This window comes from Clytia hemisphaerica, unplaced genomic scaffold, assembly GCF_902728285.1.
Source record: "Clytia hemisphaerica strain Z4C2 unplaced genomic scaffold, Clytia hemisphaerica genome assembly, whole genome shotgun sequence".
Taxonomy (NCBI): Eukaryota; Metazoa; Cnidaria; class Hydrozoa; order Leptothecata; family Clytiidae; genus Clytia; species Clytia hemisphaerica.
In genome coordinates, this window is record NW_027103602.1 from 32,371 (window position 1) to 54,429 (window position 22,059).

The 22,059-nt window shown below is 36.7% G+C and overlaps 2 protein-coding genes across 3 annotated transcripts; both read right to left on the minus strand.

Annotated features, from left to right (window-relative positions):
- Positions 1-563: 563 nt before the first annotated feature.
- Positions 564-5,899, minus strand: LOC136802032 (uncharacterized). Of its 2 annotated transcripts, XM_067058729.1 has the most exons (3): positions 5,856-5,899; positions 2,101-3,200; positions 564-718 (listed from the first exon to the last, which is right to left on the minus strand). In XM_067058729.1, exons 2-3 carry the CDS (start codon positions 2,852-2,854, stop codon positions 711-713), a joined length of 762 nt encoding a protein of 253 aa, XP_066914830.1. In that variant the 5' UTR covers positions 2,855-3,200; positions 5,856-5,899; the 3' UTR covers positions 564-710. The 2 variants fall into 2 exon arrangements, with proteins under 2 accessions (XP_066914830.1, XP_066914829.1); XM_067058728.1 differs by lacking the exon at positions 564-718 and having other exon boundaries at positions 1,609-3,200.
- A 4,940-nt stretch (positions 5,900-10,839) lies between these two features.
- Positions 10,840-13,714, minus strand: LOC136802028 (involucrin-like). The gene is made up of 3 exons (XM_067058726.1): positions 13,710-13,714; positions 13,227-13,333; positions 10,840-12,026 (listed from the first exon to the last, which is right to left on the minus strand). The coding sequence occupies exons 1-3, from the start codon at positions 13,712-13,714 to the stop codon at positions 10,840-10,842; spliced, it is 1,299 nt and encodes a 432-aa protein (XP_066914827.1).
- Between the last annotated feature and the right edge of the window lie 8,345 nt (positions 13,715-22,059).

A 22,059-nucleotide genomic window follows, 5' to 3' on the forward strand; every position in this document is an offset into this window, starting at 1 on the left:
ACTTAATAAGGACTAAAAAAGTCAATGTCGATGTTAAAAAGAAATTTTAACCATATAAGGAAAAATATGGGGAATTACCCAAAGGAAACGCCAATTAGTCAACTTCACATAATGTCGGGAAAAAAAAATTCCTTATATGGCGAGACTGCTATGACAACCGATAAAAATTCACGTTCTCGTGAAAAGAACTTAAAAGGGTTATTTCCCAAATTACTCTCATCATTTCTAGTTTTGCTATGGGTGCCAAATAAAGGGAAATTGTACTACTGAAAACCCAAAATTAAGGAAAATATTAGTTAATCAGGTTTTGGAGCAACTTTTTTTTTACCAACTGAGAATATTCTTAAAAATTAATCAACGGTGGTGGGCCCGTTTATTTGGCACCTATTTCCCAAATCTATTCTATCAGTTTTAATTTCAAGTATATTATTTTATTACCATAGGGACATTGAAGGAATTGAACGAGTGGGACAGCAACAGAGAGGACACCGTTGAAAACGACGAGGGCAGTAGTGGCAGTAGTAGTTCTGACGAAGAGGAAAAGAAAAAAAACACGAGAAAGGTAATTTTTTTCCAAATTTATTCAATGTTGACACTCAAATTCAGCACAGCTTTTGGTGCAAAGAATCCAAGTTTCAGTGAAAAGACTTTCATTTTCTCTTTAATGAATCTAGACACCGCTCCGAGAATACTTTGCGAATAACTTCATATCACGATCCTATAAAAGAAGGGAAGTAGAAATTTCAATCAGTTAGTGCGTGGGGATATGTTATTAGAATTTTTTGTCCTTTTTTTAAAGATTGGCAAGAGAGGAAAAAAGCCTGTGAAGAGACCCGCAAAGAAAGCGAAACCACCAAAGACTAAGGAAGAGGTAACTATAGTCAGTCATTTTTTATTATGATTTCTTTAAGTCAATAGACATTGCAAATTTTATTGAAATACACACAAGAGCTTTCTTCCTATAGAAGTGGTACAACTCGACACTTTTTTTCCGGACACCCTGTATAGCACAATCATCTTTTTCATAATTTTTCAAGAGAAAATTTCTCATGCTCGATCTTTGCATATGAAGATGTAAAGTTTCCAGTTATATTTTGGGGATGCTTACTTTCAAAATATTTTGTTAAATTTTCAGAAATTGGCTGAAAAGAAGAGCAGAAAAAGCAGAGTGGAGAAGGTCAGGGAAGCAGAGGGAAACAGAGAACACGTGAAGACTCAAGAAGTAAAATTTTCTATTCTTTAAGTCACCTTTCAAAGTTAAGATTCGTTTGTCCCGTATGGACAAAATGCTGTAATAACAATTTAGATCAAAGCATCATTCTACAAGAAATTAATTTTCTTCTTCGTTTTTTTTTTGCTTGATAATATTCCACTCACAAATCTTTTCAATGGGCACAAAATTGTAATTTTGAGACAGACTTTAGTTTGTAAAAAAAATGGAAAAACGAAGAAGAAGAAAATTAACTTCCTGTAGAATGATGCTTTGATCTTAACTGTTATTACAGCATTTTGTTATGCTCAAAATATCTTTTCATTTTAACGTTTCTGTCAAAAGTTACAGCCATTTTTTCTCAGCTGAAAATTATTTTGAGACAGACTTTAATTAAAATTCAATCAAAAGTTAACAAGGTTTGAAAAACACTGTCAGCTAATTTGAATTAGTCTTTAAAGTGAGGATTCTGTCCTATTTGGAACCCTATTAACCCTATTAATTAAAAAAGTTTAAATTTCTCATTTAAAGAACCACAGCGCTTTACCAATCAGAAGCTTCTTGGGTTTTTGAAAACAATAGTAGCAATATTTTTAACAATATTCACTTTTTTGCTTGGAAGAGCTTTAAGCACGACATCTAGCCTTTTGGGCTTTTTAAGCCTGTGCTTAAATGTCACCCGGACAGAAAACTGTAAAAATCACTAATCTAAGTTTTCCTACTGAACAATGCTTGCGCCATCTTGTCTATGTTACCCACTCACTTAGCGGGTACCAATTTTAAACAGAATCGTTTATTTCTACAGCCTGAACGAACTGTTGTAAATGGTACCAAAATGAAGTTGGTGAATTCCTTCTTATTCGAGGAAGTGAATCTGAAGAAAAACTCACCTAAGCCGGACAAAGAAGTAGCTGCCGTGTCAAAAGCTTGCCAGAAGCAACCTCCACCATCTTCAGGTGCTTCTACTTCATCAAATCCTCCTCCGGTTACAGCCACGAATCCTGCTCCGCTTGTAGCCACGAATCCTGCTCCGCTTGTAGCCACGAATCCTGCTCCGCTTGTAGCCACGAATCCTGCTCCGATTACGTCATTGAATCCTCCTTTGGTTGCGGCAACGAGTCCTCCTCTGGTTTTGACAACGAGTCCTCCTCTGGTTTCGACAACGAGTCCTCCTCTGGTTTCGACAACGAGTCCTCCTCTGGTTTCGACAACGAGTCCTCCTCTGGTTTCGACAACGAGTCCTCCTCTGGTTGCGGTTACGTCATTGAATCCACCTCTGGTTGCGGCAACGAATTCTCCTCCGGTTGCGGTTACGTCAACGAATCCTTCTCTGGTTACGTCAATGAATCCTTCTCTGGTTACGTCAACGAATCCTTCTCTGGTTACGTCAACGAATCCTTCTCTGGTTACGTCAACGAATCCTTCTCTGGTTACGTCAACGAATCCGTCGCCGGTTACGTCAACGAATCCTTCTCCGGTTACGTACACGAGCCCACTGGTTACGTCGACAAGTTCTCTGGTTACGTCGACAAGTTCTCTGGTTACGATAACCACGTCAGCTAATCCTTCCTTGAATCCGCAAGCAACGTTGACCAATCTGACAGCTATCCGCAAACCTTTGTCGCGAGCAACATCTTCAACCATTAGCACTTTGACGTCAACACCCAGCAGCCATCGTTCAAAATTTCCCTCACATCATTCTTCCAGTCATTCAATAAATTTATCGCCTGGTGCAGTCCTTCAATCGTTCAAAAACCCGTTATCACCCATAGGGTTAACTCCTTTACAAAACGTTCCATCATTTGATCTGTCTAACGAGTACCCCAACAATTGTAATTTGCGGGAAGAGATCAGAAGGCTGCGCGGAGAGGTTGAATCACTGACCACTGTTGTAAAACGTCAATCACAGGACATCTCGGCAATCCTCCAGATACTGAAATCACAACAAGCGTTACCGGACCTGGGTAATTGCCAACAATCTTTGGTTGACCTAGAAGATAACAATTTAATTTTTAATAATTTGGACAGTACATATTTGGATGAGGTACTTCAGATTAATGGTATTTCAACAAACAGAAACAACAACAACCAAGCAATAAATCGATTTGCTAAATCATCGATACACCCCCAAGACAAAACCCAAGCAACAAATCGATTTGCTCAATCATCGATACACCCCCAAGACAACACCCAAGCAACAAATCGATTTGCTCAATCATCGATACACACCCAAGACAACACCCCCCGATTGGTGAGGAACCGAAGTGAAGAGTTGAAGAGCACTGAAGTTGAGAGAATAGCTTTGCGTGGCTTAGCGTTAATGAAAACCGAATTTCATGCTTACGAATTAAAAACTGGTAATATAGGCGGAGGTTATGGGCTGTTGAAATTGAACGAGGCACGTGTCCGGATTGTTTTTGCACAGCTCAAGGAAGAGTTTAACCTTGAGCCTGGGTTTGATTTCAACAAAGGGCATGTTGCCTCAAAGCTTGGTGAGAAAATGAGACAGTACCGAAAACACATCAAACTACCACCAGCCTCAAATCCCTAGAGTGTACTTTGATCTGATACTTTTTGCAAGACTTAAGTGGGTCCAAAAAAAAACAAAACAAGCAACATGCTGAATGGACCTACCTGATAATGAAAGTTAGATAGCAATGCGGAAAGAAAAATGAAAAAAATCAGTCAGAAAATATAGCGTTTAGCCAAAATACACAACACAATAAATTCATCATTGATTGTTGATGGGAGGAGAGGGAAGGGTTGTAGGGAAAAAATAAATAGGAAGTTCTGGTCGCAAAAATCAGTTTTAATTGATTTTATTGATTGAATCATGCTTGATGGTGAGCATTGGTATCAATAATGTTTTTGTGTGAAAAACATAGAAATATAAGGAAAAAATCCAATGAAAATCTGTAAAAACGGCGATTTCCGGCATTTTCAAACGGAAAAAATGTTTTCTCAAAAATCAAACTCGGCCATTTTTTAAGCATTGCGAATACGCATCTTTCTGCAAAAAATCAGAAAAAACTAAAAATGAAAATTCGAGAAAAAGTCAAAAAACCGGTTTTTCCGACATATTTCTGGCATTTTCGGCCGGAAAAAAAAGTTTTTCGAAAATCGGGCTCCGTCACATTTTAGGTATTGTCATATTGCATTAGTGTGCAAAATTTCATGAAAATATATACAGAGTACAGCTCGAGAAATTCAAGAAATACTGTTTTTCCGGCGAAAATAGGTTGTTCCGGCGACTTTTAAAATAGTTCCGGCTTCAATCAATTTTATTGAAAATTGAAACATGCTTGATGGTGGCAATAATGTTTTTTGAATGAAAAAACAACCAATTATAAGGAAAAAGTCCAATGAAAATCTTGAAAAACGGCGATTTCCGGCATATTTCAGGCATTTTCCGCAGGAAAAATTTTTTTCTCAAAAATCGGACTCGGCCATGTTTTGGGCATTGTTAATACGCATCTTTGAGCGAAAAATCAGAAAAAACTAATGATAAAATCTCGATAAAATGCCAAAAAAACAGTTTTTCCGGCATATTTCCGGCATTTTCGGCCGGAAATAAATTATTTTCGAAATTCGGGCTCCGTCACAATTAAGGTATTGACATTTTGCATCAGTATGGAAAATTTCATGAAAAAATATAACGTACAGCTCAAGAAATTCAAGAAATACCGTTTTTCCGGCGAAAATCGGCTGTTCCGGCGATTTTTAGAAAGTTCCGGCTTCAACAATCAAATTTATTGAAAATTGAAACATGTTTGATGGTGGGCATTGCTATTAATAATGTTTTTGAATGAAAAAAAAACCAATTATATGGAAAAAGTTCAATGAAAATCCAGAAAAACGGCGATTTCCGGCATATTTCCGGCATTTTCGGCCGGAAAAAAATTTTTCTCAAAAATCAGACTAGGCCATGTTTTGGGCATTGCTAATACGCAACTTTGAGCAAAAAATCTGAAAAAACTAATGATAAAATCTCGAGAAAATGCCAAAAAAACAGTTTTTCCAGCATATTTCCGGCATTTTCGGCCGGAAAAAAGTTTTTTTCCAAAATCGGGCTCCGTCACATTTTGGGCATTGCCATTTTGCATCATTGTGCCAAAAATCAGAAAAAACTAATGAGCCAATCCTGAGAAAAGCTGGTAACAGACGGACGGACGAACGAACGGACGGACGGACGGACGGACGGACATCGGTTAATTTATAGGACCTCTACCCCACCGGGGTAGGTCCAAAAAACTGAAAATGCATTTGTTCTTCAATCTGATCAAAAAGTCCATCTTGCAAAATATTGATCTAATTAAAGTACACACTTTTTACAAGAACAATTTTATATTACTGGGTTTTCTAGAAATAGGTGTAAAGTTTTAAAAAGAAGTAATAATATAGCCCTTTTGAAGAATTAAGATGTTATAAGCCTATTGCCTTTGACTTGTCAACTGCTTAAAATCCACTTTATTTTTGAAAAGTTAATGCAAATCGTACAAGTGACGAGGTTTATTTGGAAATTTCAAGTATAGTTTGAATCTAATTGACTTTCTTTAATCAGAGTTTGGTATCCGTGATATTTTATAGATTAAGATGCATCGTAATGTTCGTTCTTAAATTTTGTGAATCTCAAAGAAAAACTTACCTCTATAAGTTCCCAAAGAACTGCATCCTCGTTTGCATTGTTTGGGTCATGTTGTGTAGCTGTTTGTGTATTTTATATAGCTGTTTGTGTATGTTGTGTAGCTGTTCCAATGTCTAAAAATAGTAAGAAAGGTTATTTATTTAAAGAAACTTTGACTTTTGAATCCATATTTGAAATTCTCAGATTTTTAAATCAATATTTGCCACTTTTCAAAACATTTGTCCAAGAAACTTCTATTGAGCAATTTTATAGTTCATTCTTATTCTTGGTTAACATATTTTTTTCTTGAATTAAAAATTTTTTTTGCATAATAGCTGGTAAAATAAGTTTTCTAATTTTTTAAATCGTCTAAAGTCTAGATCTACTTGACCTGAACCATTTTCAAAGTTTTTTTCTAAGATTCAACTCAAAATAGAAGTTTTTTGTTTGTTTAAGTTTCATTACAGATTATAATTGTAAATTTTTCATGCAAGTTGAGCAGGATTATTCTTGGTTAACATATTTTTTTTGCATAATAGCTGGTAAATAAGTTTTCTAATTTTTAAAATCGTCTAAAAGTCTAGATCTATTTGACCTGAACCATTTTCAAAGTTTTATTTTCTAAGATTCACTCAAACTAGAAGTTTTGTTTTTTTAAGTTTCATTACAGATTAGAATTGTAAATTTTTCATGCAAGTTGAGCAGGATGGGAGTGTTTATTTTTGACACCATTCATGTATTAGTCCAGTTCAATTAGTTATAATTTTTCATTATGTCAGATTATGTTACTTGTGAATAATTTTGATGGAAATCTTTGGGAATAGCTAACAGAGTCCAATTAGTACCGTCAATTCAATTCAATTCAACTGCTCTAAACTCGTAGGCAAAAAAGAGTGGAATTTTCGATGCATTTTGGAAAAGTAAATGGATTTTTATCGGAATTTCCGACCACCACTGGAAAAGAAAAATTATTTCCGAGGCTAGAAAAAATTTAAAAATGCACGTCGTCCGACGGGGGGTAACAAAAATTTTCTGGAATTCGCCCATTCGCCAATATAAGTTTTTACCAAAATTAGAAAATCTTTGATTCGGCGAAGTTTAAAAAAATTCCTGTTTGACCAAATTAGTTCTCGCCGAAATTAAAAAATCTTAGATTAGTTCGTTCGTCAAATTAGTGCTCACCAAAAAAGGTTCCCTTAAGCTTGGTACCTCACTTGTTGAAAAAGTGGCGTTAAAGGTATTATTTTGGGAGGAAATACTTTTGCAGAAGCTTTTTCATCTTAAATTTAACGATTGTAAATTGTAAAGATTATTGTTCAAAATGTTATAATCTCAAGATAGACCATCAGACCCACCTCCCTAAATTCAGGATTGGGGTGACAGCAACCAACCACCTTCCAAACACAGGATTTAAGTCAGTAATTTGAAACAATTTACAGTTTTTGCTACTGATTAAATCTTAAATTTATCATATCATAACAATATGTTGACCTCCAATCCTGCCTCTTTTCGTATTTTTTTTTTGCTTGGACCCTGCTAGAAACTCATTTCAAAGACAGAATGAATCAGAACTACTAAATCTAAAAACACACTTACTGTACTTCAGATTAATGGTATTTCAACAAACAGAAACCAAGCAACAAATTGATTTGCTCAATCATCGAAACACCCCCAAGACAACAACACACTGTAATAATTTATTGAAATTTTGTTTCTACCTCTCAAGGTGAAGGTCAAAGAAAAAAGGTTTCATCGAAAGACACGGTCAGAGCTCAAACTGCTCATGCTTTCAGGCTAAAATGCGGAACGTAATGTCGCAATAGGATCTTCCCTTTTCATTCCATTCTGCAATTTATCAATATTTGTTTTGATTTTGTCGGCTCCGTAAACCGGGTTGACCCGGTTCCAAAACCGATAGAGATCACTTTTCAAACCGTTTTGCACCGGTTTATATGTAAAAATCAACAAGCTCGAGATACTCAATTTTAGAAACTTTGACACCGATTTCTCAACCGTTTTAAACCGGTTTAAGTCGGGAAAAACCGATCTCAACCGGTGTGTTGCGAGTCAAAACCGAGTCAAAACCGGTGTGTGTTTTTGCTGTATGGAAATCGCTTGGCAGGACACATTTTGTAAAAAAGCAAGGACTGGATGGAGCTTCACTGTCACCATTTAAGTGTATGTCCTGTCCTGTTTGAGGAAGAAATCTTGTTAAAACATGAACAAAACATCATTGCTAATCCCCCAAAAGTGTAAATACTCCTTTGAGAGTCTATGAACCCAATTTTTCAAAAGGTTTAGCTAGCTTAAAAAATAGTCCTGTCACTTTTAAAAACTTTTGTCCTGCTATCATCAGTTGCCTGTCAACTTTCATTTTCAGTTTTATTTTTTCTTATCTCATTTCAAATTGAAATTGCTTTTTCTCTTATTCGAGTAATTCATCTTAGCGTAAAGTTGTTTGCCATAACCCGGTGGTCTTGAGGGTGGTAGTGCCAAAACGGTGAAAACAATCATCCAACAGGCAGTAGGAACAGTAGGCGAGTTAGTTGCCATGCGAGTTACGTCATTCACCCAACTCCAGTGCAAAACAAACATTGTTTCATTGAATATCAGTTATAAGAATATCCTATGTATATGCTTAACTGCATTCAGTAGACTTTGGGTGCTTCATTGAAAGTTCTTTCTACTGTCGCAGAAATTTTAACAGTTTAACAGTTGTTTACGAGAACACAACGATCTATTGAATAACAAATTACTCCACATTACTTTTCCTCAGCCAGTAAAAGCGTGATAAATTTTCTTGTCTCTAGGTAACTAACTGCTGTGGAGTAATTAGTTATTCAAAAGACTATTGCATTCTCCCAAACCACTATTAAAGGCTCAGTCTGCTTATACTTATTATGTCTTGCTATCAATAAGCAAAGAAAAATATTGACCTTTCTACCAATTTCAGCTGATAAAAAGGGTGTCGGATTTAGCTGAGGGTATCGACATTAGATCAAGTTACGGTAGTCTTGTTTTGCTATTATGGTCTAACCAAAAAAAAACATTTAAAAAAAGATACAAACATAATTTTTCATGAGTGCTGTTATTTTTTTATTGCAGCTGTGTACAGAAATTGCCAGTAAAAACAGGATAAATTATCTTGTTCAATTGATTATTGAAACAATATGATATTAATAAACAAAATACGTAGTTTATCATATTTTAATAAATAGAAGAATTTGCATAGGTAAAATATTGATTCGTTCAATTTCACCCTCAAGACAAACTAGAATAAAACTAAATTAAAAAAGATAAATATGTCACAGGAATTCTAAGCTGGTAGCTGAATTTCAACTGTTTCAAGAGAAATTTAGAGAAAAATAACACAAATAAAAAACTGATAAAAATGATAATAAATAAGTCACAGGAATTTTAAGCCACCAGCTGAATTTCAACTGTTAAAAACAAATCCTAATAACAAATCAGGAATTCTAAAGCAACTGCTTGAATTCAACTGCATTTCAACAAGGTTGTGGACAGTCAAATAGAGGTTACAATAATAACTTAACAATATAAACAAACAATTTTGAACAAAAAAGCTCAAATTTGACTGCTCAAGACGTGGTTGATCCATGATCTTGAGGACAGTCAAGAAGCCTTACGTCACCATTATGATAAAGTTCAATCAAAGGTTCCTCAAAATATTCAATGTTACTTGGGTCATGACCGTCCAGAAAATAAATTTAGAAGTTAGGATTTTGTGGGTCTGGACTTTCATGATCTATGTCAGCTACTTCAGCCTTCCACCACACTTCCTCCCCAGAATCATCATCAAGATAAAGGAAACTAATACTAGCATCAAGAAAGTCTTTTACTTCAACGTTAGCCAACTCAATTTTGTCTTTTTGAAAATCTGAGAAAGGAAAAACATTAGTATCACCACCGTCGTCATCACTAACAATATATTGTATGGTAAATTTTCGATTTTCTGTGTGCGTTGTTTCTTTGATTTCCAGAATTAGACCCTTAAACCAATCTTCAATCAACTCATCATTAATACAAGGCTCAATATAGTGATGTACAAGTTTTCCTAAAAGATCATTAGGAGTAGACACAGTTGAAATATTTTCTTGCAGCTTAACTCGTTTTTCTTCAATATGTTTACTTATCTTTTTGGTTTTTCTTTTTACAGGTTTCCCAGACTTTTTCAAAGTAGTTGTCCTGGCTTGAGTGAGATTTTTTTCTTTTGCCTTTTTGTGAATTTCGGGTTCTAGAGTAATAGGTTGATCAAAGAACTGGGTTATATCTTCTTCAATTAACTCTGAAGATTTCCAGCTAGCTACTTTTAAAAGATTAGCTTTTATTTCAGAAATTGACTTATTTTTGTTGTTTGACGAGAGGTGGAAAAGGGACTTTTAACACTTAAAACCAAGCACTTTTTTATGAAAATCTAGTTGTGTTTTAAGTGCCTGCCTTTTCATTTTATCAGTTTTCAGAGAATCTACAAAGGCATCCATTTCAATTTTAGTTTTCCAAAGCCCACCTTGCCCCTCAACACTTTTTACCAACCTCTCTTTCTCCATTATAATATTGGCTTCTTTGGTAGCCCTTTCTTCATAGTCATTCTTCACTTTTAATGCACGTAAATCATGAATTTCTTTTTATCTTTTCAGATAAATCTCTTTTTGTCTAGTTTTAGAACGTCTGGCTATTTCCATTACTTCTGCAAGTTTTTCTGGGCTCAAGTTATCACGCCACTGACTTGTTTTGGGTGTACATGATAATTGCTTCATATATTATAGTCATGGCTTTAGGCTTCATCTTCATAAGCCTATCAAGTTGGCCGGAATCGCGCTCAGATGCGGCGTTTGTGGTTGGCGTTTTAGTCTCAGTCTCCAAGTTTTATGTTTTATTGTCAGGACATTATCTCAGTGTAAATCAAAGACCCTATTAGGAAGGAATCTTCAACAAGTTATGGACCTTGTATTTTGAGAAATTTCTTAAAAAGCTTTGAACAAGACTAGTCGCTAATAAACCTTTTCTCTATAGTATGGCAACGATGTGAACTGGAACGACGGCGTGGAAGCTGACATCGTAATTCCAGAAACGGTTCCAGTTGATGTTCTGGACCCCCTCCCGAATGATGTTCCAAACGAGCAGCCTCCTGTTCCAAATGATGTTCCGAACCAGCAGCCTCCTGTTCCGAATGATGTTCCAAACCATCAGCCTCTTGTTCCAAACGATGTTCCAAACCGGCAGCCTCCTGCTCCAAACCAGCAGCCTCCTGTTCCGAATGATGTTCCAAACAAGCAGCCTCTTGTTCCAAATGATGTTCCGAACCAGCAGCCTCCTGTTCCGAATGATGTTCCAAACCAGCAGCCTCTTGTTCCAAACGATGTTCCAAACCAGCAGCCTCCTGTTCCGAATGATGTTCCAAACAAGCAGCCTCTTGTTCCAAACGTTGTTCCAAACCAGCAGCCTCCTGTTCCAAACCAGCAGCCTCTTGTTCCAAACGTTGTTCCAAACCAGCAGCCTCCTGTTCCGAATGATGTTCCAAACCAGCAGCCTCTTGTTCTGAATGTTGTTCCAAACCAGCAGCCTCCTGTTCCAAACCAGCAGCCTCCTGTTCCGAATGATGTTCCAAACCAGCAGCCTCTTGTTCCAAACGATGTTCCAAACCAGCAGCCTCCTGTTCCAAACCAGCAGCCTCTACTGAATGATGTTCCAAACCAGCAGCCTCCTGTTCCAAATGATGTTGCAAACCCGCAGCCTCGTGTTCTGAATGTTGTTCCAAACCAGCAGCCTCCTGTTCTGAATGATGTTCCAAACCAGCAGCCTCCTGTTCCGAATGATGTTCCAAACCAGCAGCCTCTTGTTCCAAACGATGTTCCAAACCAGCAGCCTCCTGTTCCAAGCCAGCAGCCTCTACTGAATGTTGTTCCAAACCAGCAGCCTCCTGTTGTTCCGAATGTTGTTCCAAACCAGCAGCCTCCTGTTGTTCCGAATGTTGTTCCAAACCAGCAGCCTGCTGTTGTTCCGAATGTTGTTCCAATCCAGCAGCCTCCTGTTGTTCCGAATGTTGTTCCAATCCAGCAGCCTCCTGTTGTTCCGAATGTTGTTCCAATCCAGCAGCCTCATGTTCCAAATATTGTTCCAATTCAGCAGCTTGTTCCAAATATTGTTCCAAACCAGCAGCCTCCTGTTGTTCTGAATGTTATTCCAAACCAGCAGCCTCCTGTTCCGAATGTTGTTTCAAACCAGCAGCTTGTTCCAAATATTGTTCCAAACCAGCATGTTCCGAATGTTGTTCCAAACCAGCAGTTTTTCAATCCGTTCATGGTACCGAACCAGCCTATTTATATGGCCCAGCCCCAGCTTCCTTATAATAATAATCAATGGCAACCCAACTACTTTCATCCATAACAAAACCCAAACGGACGTGGACGTGGCCGTGGTGGAAATAACAGGGCTCCAAATCCAAATCCTGGCCCTCAGGCTCGAAGGAGGTCAAACTTTAGAGCCAGGGTCCTCAATTTTTTTGATAGGATTTTGGACTTGTAAATTTTGAGTTTCTAGTATAGATATTTCAATATCCTATTCCTCTTGTAGAATGTTTAGATCCAGTTCTAACTAAAATGACAACAATTTGTCAGAAATTTTCAGGACTGAGTTTTCTAGCTCTTCAGGTACTTTCTCAACAAGTCTGAAATGATTTTGAAGCTTTTTGTTGAAATCTTTTTGATTTTGTAAAGAAGAACGAGCTTTGTGTTAGAATTTTCTGTAATGTTTAGCAGTTTTTTTATGCAAAATGGTTGTGAAAAGTTTTGTAATGTATTTTTAGATTTTATCAAATTAGCTTGAAATTTTAGAAAATTTTAAAAGCTCTAAATTGATTTTCTCTGTAAGCTCGTAATTTGAGAGAAAAGTTTACTGTTGAAGTTTTTTTAGATTTGAGCAAAAGTTTTTGTCTCCTAGATGATTTGAAAAGTTTTGTAATGTATTTTTTGATTTTATCAAATTAGCTTGAAATTTTAGAAGATTTTAAAAGCTCTAAATTTGTTTTCTCTGTAAGCTCGTAATTTGAGAGAAAAGTTTACTGTTGAAGTTTTTTAGATTTGAGCAAAAGCTTTTGTCTCCTAGATGATTTGAAAAGTTTTTTAGACTTTGTAGCATTTTTGTTTGTTTGCCACCGACTGTCATGTGTCTGGTTTAGTTTGCCCCATCTTCAACCATTTTACTTGAATCTTTTCTATATGTTTACATTCAAAATATTCATACTTGCAGAATGCCTTTTTGAATTTTACTCCTTTGAGCCGAAATCTATATTAATGTTGTGTACACTTTCACTTGACTTATTCTTTTTTCAATTTTGCAAAGTAAAATTGAAGATCAAAATTAAAGAATTACCCTCAAAAGTCAAGAAAGACTGTTCCGTGTCAATAGTTGGTCGAGGCACTACACATGGCTCTTTCAAAGCATTACGGACGCCCCAGAAGAGGTGAGAGGCACTTTGGCTGAAATTTCATTGTATTGAAAAATGTAAAAGTGTCAGTTCAAAGTTACAAAATTTGATTTGTAAAAAGTTTTTTTTGAAATCCATATTTTGTTTATCAAGATTTGTTAAATTGTGAGAAATATATTATAGAAATTTAAATAACTTTGTTTCTCTTGTGAGAGGTTTCATCTTGAGGAATATTTCGATCATTGAATTAATGAAAAACTGTCACTATATGAACTTTTTCACTTGGAGGATTTTCAACCAAATGAATTTATACCAAAATTTGCATTTCTAATCTTGATATTGTTATTTCAATTGAGTGAATTTTCGCCATGTTAAGTTGTGAAATATAAAATATACTTGAAAATTGGATAAAAAGCTTTTCGGCTTACGCCATCATCAGTTATCATACAAGTAAAAATTGTTTCAACTTGTATTGTTATTTCAATAAGCTCGTAATGTCAGTCTTTTATCTTTAAGCTAGAAATAAATTATAAAAAAATGATTGGTGATAATTTGTGATTTGGCTTAAATTTTGATTTGGGAATACTGCTGATTGGCTGAGGCGAACATTGTGTGATTTGATATGATTTGAAATTTGTGGATTTTTGGTAAGAATTTTTTCCTGTCTGTAAATTGCAAATTGCTAGGCAAAATCATAGGTGGAATGAATTATATAATTTCTGTCAAGATTCACTGATAGTTTGATAATTTACATCAAAATAAGTCTGAAACATTAAAAATTCAAGGTGAAATAGATTTATACATTAAAACAGTCCTGAAACATAAACGATTGCTGTAAAATTGCTGTAGTTGTATTTTACTGACCGGTCTGCGAAATACACAGGATCAGGTCAGGATAAAAATTTCGATTCATTAATGATTGATAATAACACATCAAAACAAGCCTCAAACAGTTAAAAATGTTGTAAAATGACTGTAGTTGTATTTTACAGACCGGTCTGCAAAATACAAATTGGTCAGTGAAATCTTAGGTCGGATTAAAATTTCATAATTTTAGTAAAGATTCATTAATAATTGATAAATATACATCAAAACAAAGTTGAAACACTAATAATAGCTGCAAAATGGCTGAATTTGTATTTTACAGACCGGTCTGCAAAATACACATTGGTCAGTGAAATCTTAGGCCTGGATAAAATTTCTTAATCTTAGTCAAGATTCATAATTTTTTTATAAATTTAAACCAAATTATGCTTACAACAACAAAAGATTGCTGTAAAAATAGCAAATATTTAGTTTTGCAGACTGGTCTGTAAAATACACGAATTCTGGTCTGTAAAATAAAAACAAATTTAGAAATTAAATTTACGGTCCAAGATGAAACTATGGTCAAAATTTGAAGCCAAAGGCTCAACTTTGTCAAAAGTTATGCCAATTCACAATCAGGGTGCTAAATACCATAAAAATGAAGCTTTTTTGATGCCATCCAAAAAACTTGTTTTGCCTACAAAAGCTTAGTACAATTTTCCTTAACCCTATTCAAACTAGGCTTTTAGGTTCAGAACTAGGGGGGGGGGGGCTTTTCCTGTACCATCCCTTAACTTTTGATCTAGTGGGTCTTTTTGGATGAAATTTGGCACACAAGATCCTTGTCACGTAAGGTAACTTTTGACAAAAAAATTTTTTGATGACGTCACTCATCATGCCCAAAGTGAGCAAAAACCGAAATTTTCCATTGTTCTTATAAATAGCTATTGTATTCTAACAAAGGCTTTAGAAAAAAGTTACCTGAGTTTAAAATGCTTATCTTATCCTAAATATTCAATAAATTACGGTTTAAACGATATATTTGACATTAAAAATAAATTTGTATTGGAAAAGTGTCAATTTTTGTGACACCTTTCTCATGCTCAAGGTGTGAAAATATTTAGGTGTCAAATTTTTTTTTATTTTGAAGCAAAAAAGTTAGGAATTTACAGAAAATTTCACTGCAAAAGCTCTATTATTTCAGGAGCTATTACCAATAGTTTGACTTCCGAACAGAAAGAGCCCCCCCCCCTAGTCCGAATAGGGTTAAAACCAGTGATTTCCACGACACAAAAACTTTCATATCTCAGGAACCGCTTTTACCATGAAGTTCTATGACCCCTCATTTTTCTCGTCTTGGAAAGCTCTTTCAGATTCCACTAAAAATAAAAGTGAAATAAAAAGTTAAAAAATCACCCTGACCACCCTATCAATACTCTTCATTATAAAAATTGCAAAATTTGATAAATTTTAAAGACCAGAAAAGTCACCTCATTGACACACTCGAGTAAAGCAATTAAATGCACAATGCAAAGTTGTTTTCGCCACTGGTAAGTTAAAAACGATCAGGGTCGAAAACCATCTACGAAGCAGTAAGGGACCCTCGCTTGTTTGTGATCTTTAGGAAATCAAACTATATTGGTCTAAAAACCCTAACAACATATTCAAAGAACATAAGACTTACTGCTAGTTCCTGTAGAGAAATCGAAAAATTCCTCTGAAAACAGTATTGTGTCTTCGTCTGACTGAAACCAACACAACCGGGGCTCATTGGGAGTTCTGAAGCCGATACCGATTCTCAATAAACCTGCAACTCGACTCAAAGCAAATGGTTTTTCTTAGGAGAAGAGCGCGGATTCTAGACTGTTCGAACCAGAGCTGGCCTCTAAGCTCGTAGTGTAATTTTCCGGTGCATTTTTGTAAACAACTTGGAGAATTCTTGTTGGAGATTTTAGGAAAGCTTGGCTGTCCTCCAAAATTCGTCAGACTTATACCCAAGTTAACGCTTGCCTTATAGTCGATGGAGCCCTAACGGAACCGTTCCAATACCGCAGTGGCGTAAAACAAGGCTGCAAACTCGCACCCACTCTTTATGGTATCTATGCTGCTGGTCATCAGTTCAGCATAAAGATTAGGTTTCGTTATGATGGTGATCTCTTTGATTTAAAAAGATTGAAAGCCAAAACAAAAAAATTTCTCGATTTCATCAGAGAAGCCCAATATGCTGACGACATTGCAATATTCAGTGACTCACCTCTCGGTTTACAGACTCTGTTAACAGCTCACAATGATATGGCTAAACGTATGGGTCTTTTTATTAATATCAAGAAAACTGAAACCAAGTCTGTCGGTTCTGAAGAGCAGTCCTTCATAGATGATACACCACTGAAAAGTGTAGATCAGTTCAAATACCACGGTACCAGCGACGGTTCAGTGAACGCTGAACTAATCACTCGAATTCAAGCTCTATCATCCGCATATGGACGTCTTCGTAAACGTGTTTTCAATTCCCATGATATCACAATCTCCACAAAATTGAAAGTATATGTCCAATGTTTATTACCTCTCCTCACATACGGCTGCAGGACATGGACACTATATCAACATAACATCAACCAGCTCCGTACCGTTCAACAACGACACTTGAGAAAGATTTTTCATATCAAGTGGATTGATTTTGTGAGTAATGAGGAGGTGTTACAACGATATGGCGCTGAAGATATTGAAATTATTTTAATCGAAAGTCGCCTAAGTTGGCTCGGCCACGTCGCAAGGATGAATGATGATCGTCCCGTAAAATCTCCAATGTTTGGCAAACTCGATAAAGGGTCTCGCTCTGTCGGTCGTCCGAAGTTGAGATATAAAGATACGTGTAAAAGTGTGCTCAAGTTGGGAAGAATTTTATATAGTTGGCAACATATAGTTGATGATCGCCCGGTATGGAGAAGCTCAATTGTTGGTATGTGTGGTAAAGTCAATGAGAATTAAATTGCAAGCTATCAACGGAGAAAAGAGCACCGAGTGTGAGTGGAGAGAACGAAGATGTTTTGAACAATTTGACTGGTCGAAATATCTCAGCCTTAATGGACAAAAAGGAACCTAACCTAAGGAAACCAAACAGAAAATGGAGAACAGAAAATGTAAAATGCAAACACCAATTCTTGAACTTAAACCAACTTAAAATGTACAANTGCAAATATTGACACTTTTCTTTTGTTTGGTGTTGGTGCACAAAGGTTTCTAGACGACTAAAATTGTTCCCTTTATTACTTTTTGCTTTATTTCTACTATGTATAAATTAGTCGTCTAGCTTGCTAGACTACTAACTTTCCAAAAGTATGCTCAGCACTCAATCGTTTTGCCGAGCACTGATTGGCCAATTTGTCTACATTACATCATAATATCGAAAATTAACCACTTAACCAGAATTTTAAGCAAACTCAAATAAACGTGCAAGATGGTATTCTTCCGCTCAATGACCAAACACTCGAACTACTCCGTGCCAAACATCCTGAGCCAAAAGATGTATGCGAATCAATATTGCTTCCTGATAAACCGAGAGATGTACATCCGATCCTGTTCGAAAGCATTACATCTGAAACCATCATGAAAGCTGCCGTCAAAACAAAAGGAGGATCTGGCCCTTCCAACATGGATGCAGACGGTTGGAGAAGAATTCTTCTTAGCAAATCATTTGGCAACAGCTCGTCAAATCTATGCCAAGCCATAGCCAACGTCACTAAAAAGTTATGCACTGAAGAATGTAAAAACATCGATGCACTCCTAGCAAGTCGCCTGATACCACTAAACAAAAACCCAGGACTCAGGCCGATCGGTGTTGGAGAAATCCTCCGAAGAATTGTCGGTAAAGCTGTTGTCGCTACCACTCGCGATCATATCACTAAATCAGTCACGTCTCTCCAAGTTTGTGCCGGACAGGAAGGTGGCTGTGAGGCTGCCATCCATGCCATGAAATCAATTTATGACGACGAGGAGACTGAAGCCGTCCTGCTAATTGACGCAAGCAACGCATTCAATGCAGTAAACCGAAAAGCCTTCCTACACAACATCAAAGTCGTCTGTCCGGAAGTCTCAGGATTTGTTTCGAACTGCTATTCAAACCCAGCTCGTCTTTTTGTTATTGGAGGCTTCGAGCTGCTCTCACAAGAAGGTACGACTCAAGGAGACCCGATCGCTATGGCAGTTTATGCAATCGCCACGATACCTCTGCTACTGATGGGGAAATCCCACTTGTTCGACAGTATACTTGTTCGACGGTACATTTGTTCGACAAATCTTAAAAAATGTCGAACTGATGCGCTGTCGAACAACTGATCGTTTAATTGTTCGACAGACCAGTTGTTCGACAGTTACTTGTTCGACATCCACTTGTTCGACTGTATGGTTGTTAGACACCCACTTGTTCGACACTCATTTGTCGAACAAGTGGATGTCGAACAATTAAGCGATCAGTTGTTCGACAGCGCATCAGTTCGACGGACCAGTTGTTCGACAAAATAAAATAACGGGAATGAAACGAGGCCCGGAAAACCTAGGCCCGGAATTATCGAATTACCAAAATTCGAGTTAGAAATTTCCGAGTTAGCAATTTTCGAGTTAGCTAAATTATGATGAAGTGAAAGTTATGACGTCACTTAACTGTTACTCGCTTTTCCATTTTCCCAAAAGGATTTTCGAGTTAGCAATCAACTCGGATTTCATTTTTCTCAAAAAGTATAGACTGTAGGAGGCCCCCCAGCGGCAGCTCTAATCACGCCATCACGCAAGAAAAAGTCCCAATCACGCAAACCGCTGGGGGCCTCCTGTAGTCTAGAGCTAGACTTATAAATTAAAAATTCCAGGTCAATATTATATTAGCTCCACCTAATTATCAAACACTGAAAGGTGAACAGTACTGCAAAAGAGAAGTGCGCTCGTCAAAAGATGAAAAGAGGAAAATTATTCAAAACACTCTCTAGAGCGGCTTTTTATGGCAGACATACATGTAGTAGAATTGCCGTCCTATTTTGCGTAATAAGAATAATGGTCTGGAAATCGAGACTACATAGGCTGGAGTCGTTTATGCGTGTGATACCGTAGTATATATGTTATATGATATTATGATTTACGGGATTTAGTTTGTATAAACGACTGGGAAGAATCCGGTAATCCGGCCTTATAGAATCCCGGCTACTTACGCAGAACTGCGTAGCGAGAAAACAAAGGGTCTTTTTCTAAAAAAAAGAGTTTATCGGACGGGGGTGCTATTCCGTTATAAGCACGAAGGGTATAGATTAAATTAAATTAATTCTTGATCAGCAACACACGTATCCTCGTATCATCAGCTTTTTGATGCTTCAATCATAGTAAATAAATAAACATGGAGATGAGTGGACATCATAACATAAGCACTGAGACACAAACATCAAAAAAAAACAAAATCAACTTTTTTTTTTGAGCGGGAAAAAATATAATTGAAAATAATGACACTTTTCTTTTGTTTAAAACAATGGAGAATAATTTCTTGGGAGAGGAAATTGTTTTGTGTACTGATATCTCCTTTTATGTGTTTCAACCTTGTTCACCGATTATGTGCGTCTCGATTGTTTTCTAACCAATCAAATCGATTATGAAATCAAGCAAACATTGCTTCCGAACAAGACCCCTAGATATTTTTCACAAAGGTTTCTAGACGACTAAAATTTCCCCTCCATATTTTCTTGCTTTATGTCTACTATGTCTGAATTCTATTCTACGGCTATTTCAAAACTCGTTAAATAAAACAACATAAAAATGAGGTGTGGGTGGGTCCCGGACCCTGAAGTTGGATTCTATAAGTGGGACCATGAGGTGGGGGCCTAAAATTTTGCAAACCGGGACCTTTGGGGTGGGACTCTAAAATTCGGCGAACCAGGACTCTAAGTTGGGACCCACAATTCGGGACACTGAAGTGGGACTCTGAATTCTGCAAACCAGGACTTTGAAATTCGGCAAACCGGGACCCTGAACTTACAGATATCTACATATCTCTGTGGTTGTTCTTTCGAACTTCGTGTATTTATTTTTTTGCGATCACAAATAAAGGGCTTTTCCAGAAAAAAAAATCGAATATGAGGGAGGGGCAGAAGCAGCCAACGACAAAAAAATCGTAAATACCTATCTGTTCTTATTTGCCAGCTCGAAATATTTTCAATCCTAGAACAGGCATGAAAATTAGTTTTTTTGAGAATATCTGTTCTACTTGCCAGCTAGAAATTTTTGATGTTTAGAACGCTAATTTCCAAGTGGAAACCTGTCAGAACAGATCACAGAAAAGTAAAGGCTAGTGATGCGGGGCTTTTAGAACAGATAACAAATTTCCAAAAAATCAGCCAGATTTTATGTAAGAACAGATCAATAATTTCCAGGTAGACAAATTTCTAGTTTTTCTTAGAACAGATATTTTACGGCTGCTTTCGGAGGAGGGGGCGGAGGATATAAAAAATGTTTGGAAATATACCCCGAACAACATTAAGACTTTTGACCCCTGGACAGCAAGTATAATTCCCGGACAAACATTCAAAAACCCTCAAACACCCACAGTGCCGTAGCAACTGGGGGGGCAAGGGGGGGCTATGCCCCCCAATAATTTTTTCAAAAATGGTTATTTTGCAAAATGCAAAGTTTTTCTTTTTTAATTTATCATAATTGTCTTTATGTGCATGTTTTGAGTGTATTTTTAAGCAATCAAGAGCTCAAATTTTCAAAATTTCCCCCCTCGGGCCAAACCATGGTTGGCCCTCGCGGTGTCACTAAACTTCAGCCCCCCCAATATGAAAATGCTTCCTACGGCACTGACCCAGTACCCCCAGGCACTATATCCCCCACCCCCGATATGTCATATAGCTGTCAACTCTCCCGCTAGACGATGCTATCGTCCGTTAGGGATAGTAAAAGCCGAGAAATTATAAGCGCAGAGTTTACAGCCGTTATAGCAGTTTACGGAAAATATAGCGGCGGTAGAGTTTGGAACAAAGACCACCAAACTCTACTATAAAATCTTTTCGACAAAACACCCGTGACTAGAAGTTTATGGTCTATGCTGTAAATCAAATGGTGGTAGCGGTGGTAGTAACTGATTCCTGTTTCCCACTATTTTTGAAACAAAGAGGCCGATCTGTTAAAATAAAATCAATGCATCTATCCTCTTTTGACTTAAGGCATGTTGATGGATTTTTTATCAAGCTCTTCAAAGAAAATTTTTTAGGTTTCGAAATGACGAGTTATTAAGTCATCGGCACTTAAAGGGTTAATTCCAACGTTAACTCCTCGTAATTTTTCAGGTTTTTTTTCTTTCAAAGTGGCGATGTTCAAACTTTAATTTCAAATGCTATCTTTTCAACTTTTTTAAATTAGGTCCTCAATAAAAATTACCAGCAGCCGAAAGTATCGTTCCAAAATAAGCGAAATTTGGCTGGGCGGTATTGAAATAGTTAAGCATTCTATTCCTGGCGAGATCAGGTTATTACTGAGAAGATGGTTTTTTTCCATATTAAAACACCCCTGCTATTTTTTGAAAAATCGAGTCTGATTGGCTTTTTAAATCCTTTGAAAAGAAGTCTACAATCATGGTCATAATATTTGAGAAAAAAGGAAAGTTCCACAGGAAGTTTCAAAACTACAGACGATTCGTAACTGCTCTAAAAAAGGAATAGACGAGTAGAGGTTTTAGCCCAAAATTGACTTTCTCGTCTGAACTTCAAATTTCGAAAAACGACCAAAATTCTCATAATATTTTGACTCTGATAGTAGATGAGGTAATATTAACATTTTCAAATCTTTTCTTTTGTTTCTTAGAGAATTATTGTTAAGATAAGCGAATAAGATATCAATTTTTTCTCTTTCTGATACAAGCACAATCTTTATTGGTCGTTTTTATAAACGGCCTGTTTACCGATTCTCGATATATTCTTGATGGTTAGTGTCGGAATC

Coding starts and splice junctions, on each gene's coding strand:
- LOC136802028 (XM_067058726.1), bottom strand. Junction 12,027..13,226: donor GTCTTTCTTGACTTTTGAGG/GTAATTCTTTAA, acceptor AATAACATTCAG/AACAACAGGAGGCTGCTGGT.
- LOC136802032 (XM_067058728.1), bottom strand. CDS start 2,854: ATGGTTGAAGATGTTGCTCGCGACAAAGGTTTGCGGATAGCTGTCAGA.